This window comes from Orycteropus afer, unplaced genomic scaffold (genome assembly GCF_000298275.1).
Source record: "Orycteropus afer afer isolate SDZICR_OR568_19922 unplaced genomic scaffold, OryAfe1.0 scaffold00003, whole genome shotgun sequence".
Taxonomy (NCBI): Eukaryota; Metazoa; Chordata; class Mammalia; order Tubulidentata; family Orycteropodidae; genus Orycteropus; species Orycteropus afer.
This window is the reverse complement of record NW_006921590.1, coordinates 9,477,052-9,478,175: the sequence shown is the minus strand read 5'-3', so window position 1 is coordinate 9,478,175 and position 1,124 is coordinate 9,477,052. Positions and strand designations below refer to the sequence as shown.

Below are 1,124 nucleotides of genomic sequence, written 5' to 3'. Positions count from 1 at the left end.
GGAGTACGAGTATTGAGTAAAGGGAAAATGTGGCAGACCAAACAATGAGCTAGCAGTGACATCAATGAACAAAGGGACGGGTATGAGTGTAGGACTGCAGAAGAAAGTGTGTTCTACTTTTCTGAACACATCTTTAACATAAACCTGTTTACAACTGTAATTAAACTGCCTCCAGATAAGAAAGTTCTAGAGCAACTATTCTATATTTTTTAATAAAAATGACATTTTTCTACTTGGAATTATTTATTCTTCAGAAAGAAAACTTATGGGATGAATCCGCGGATTTAACGCTGACTATCTCTGAAATGAAAGATAACCAAGTTGATGAGTCTTAAATCCAATCTCTTATGAACAAAGTAAACATCAAGAAGTATAGCTGTCATCTTCTAAGTGAAATATTCTGATGGTCTGGCAGCATAAATCCATCAGTGAGCTTATAATAGCCTATTGTGGAATCGGACTGTGCTATGGCCAAAGTAAATGACATTGGCAAATCTGGGTCTCCCTGCAATTTTCCAGATGCCTTTAAGATCTCCCTTATCCTGTTATGGCTGAGGGATGCACTGCTGGGTGTTGCCACTATAGTCTGTAACCTTTCTCCTCCTATTTCAGTACCCACAAGGCAGATGAGCTGGAGTTCTGGTAATACCACACAGTTTACTTCATGCCAACTTTTACTCTCCATGAGATCCAGGTAAACCTAGAACGCTATATAAACTTGGGTAGCATCTCCTATATCTGATTCTATCATATCTAAATACTTAAGGTGGGTGCCCATCCAGGCGTCTTCAGGGGCCCACATGTCCCAGCTACCGCCACCTCCACTGCCCATGCTGACCTGGCCAAGGCCGTTGCAACCTGGGGTTGGTTTGGAATCCCATGTTTTGCTTTTGTTTTGTTTTTGACTACCTTAGCCCCATAGTAGGTTTTGAGATTGGGAACTGTGAGACCTCCTACTTTGTTGTTGTTCTTCTTCAGTAGTGCTTTGCTTATCTGAGGTCTCTTTCCTTTCCATATGAAATTAAGAGATTGTTTTTTCCATCTCCTTAAAGAATGTTGATGGAATCTGGATCAGATTCCATTTTTGTTGTTGATAGGTGCCGTCAAGTCGCTTCCGACTCATA

General features: G+C 40.7%; 1 protein-coding gene across 1 annotated transcript in view; it reads right to left on the bottom strand.

Moving 5' to 3' along the window:
• Nucleotides 1-379: 379 nt before the first annotated feature.
• Nucleotides 380-1,124, bottom strand: part of LOC103193961 (tRNA-splicing endonuclease subunit Sen15-like) — a 114,210-nt gene continuing 113,465 nt past the window's right edge. Inside the window, 1 exon segment of the mRNA XM_042780308.1 lies at nt 380-909. Coding sequence (XP_042636242.1) covers nt 380-909 — 530 coding nt within the window.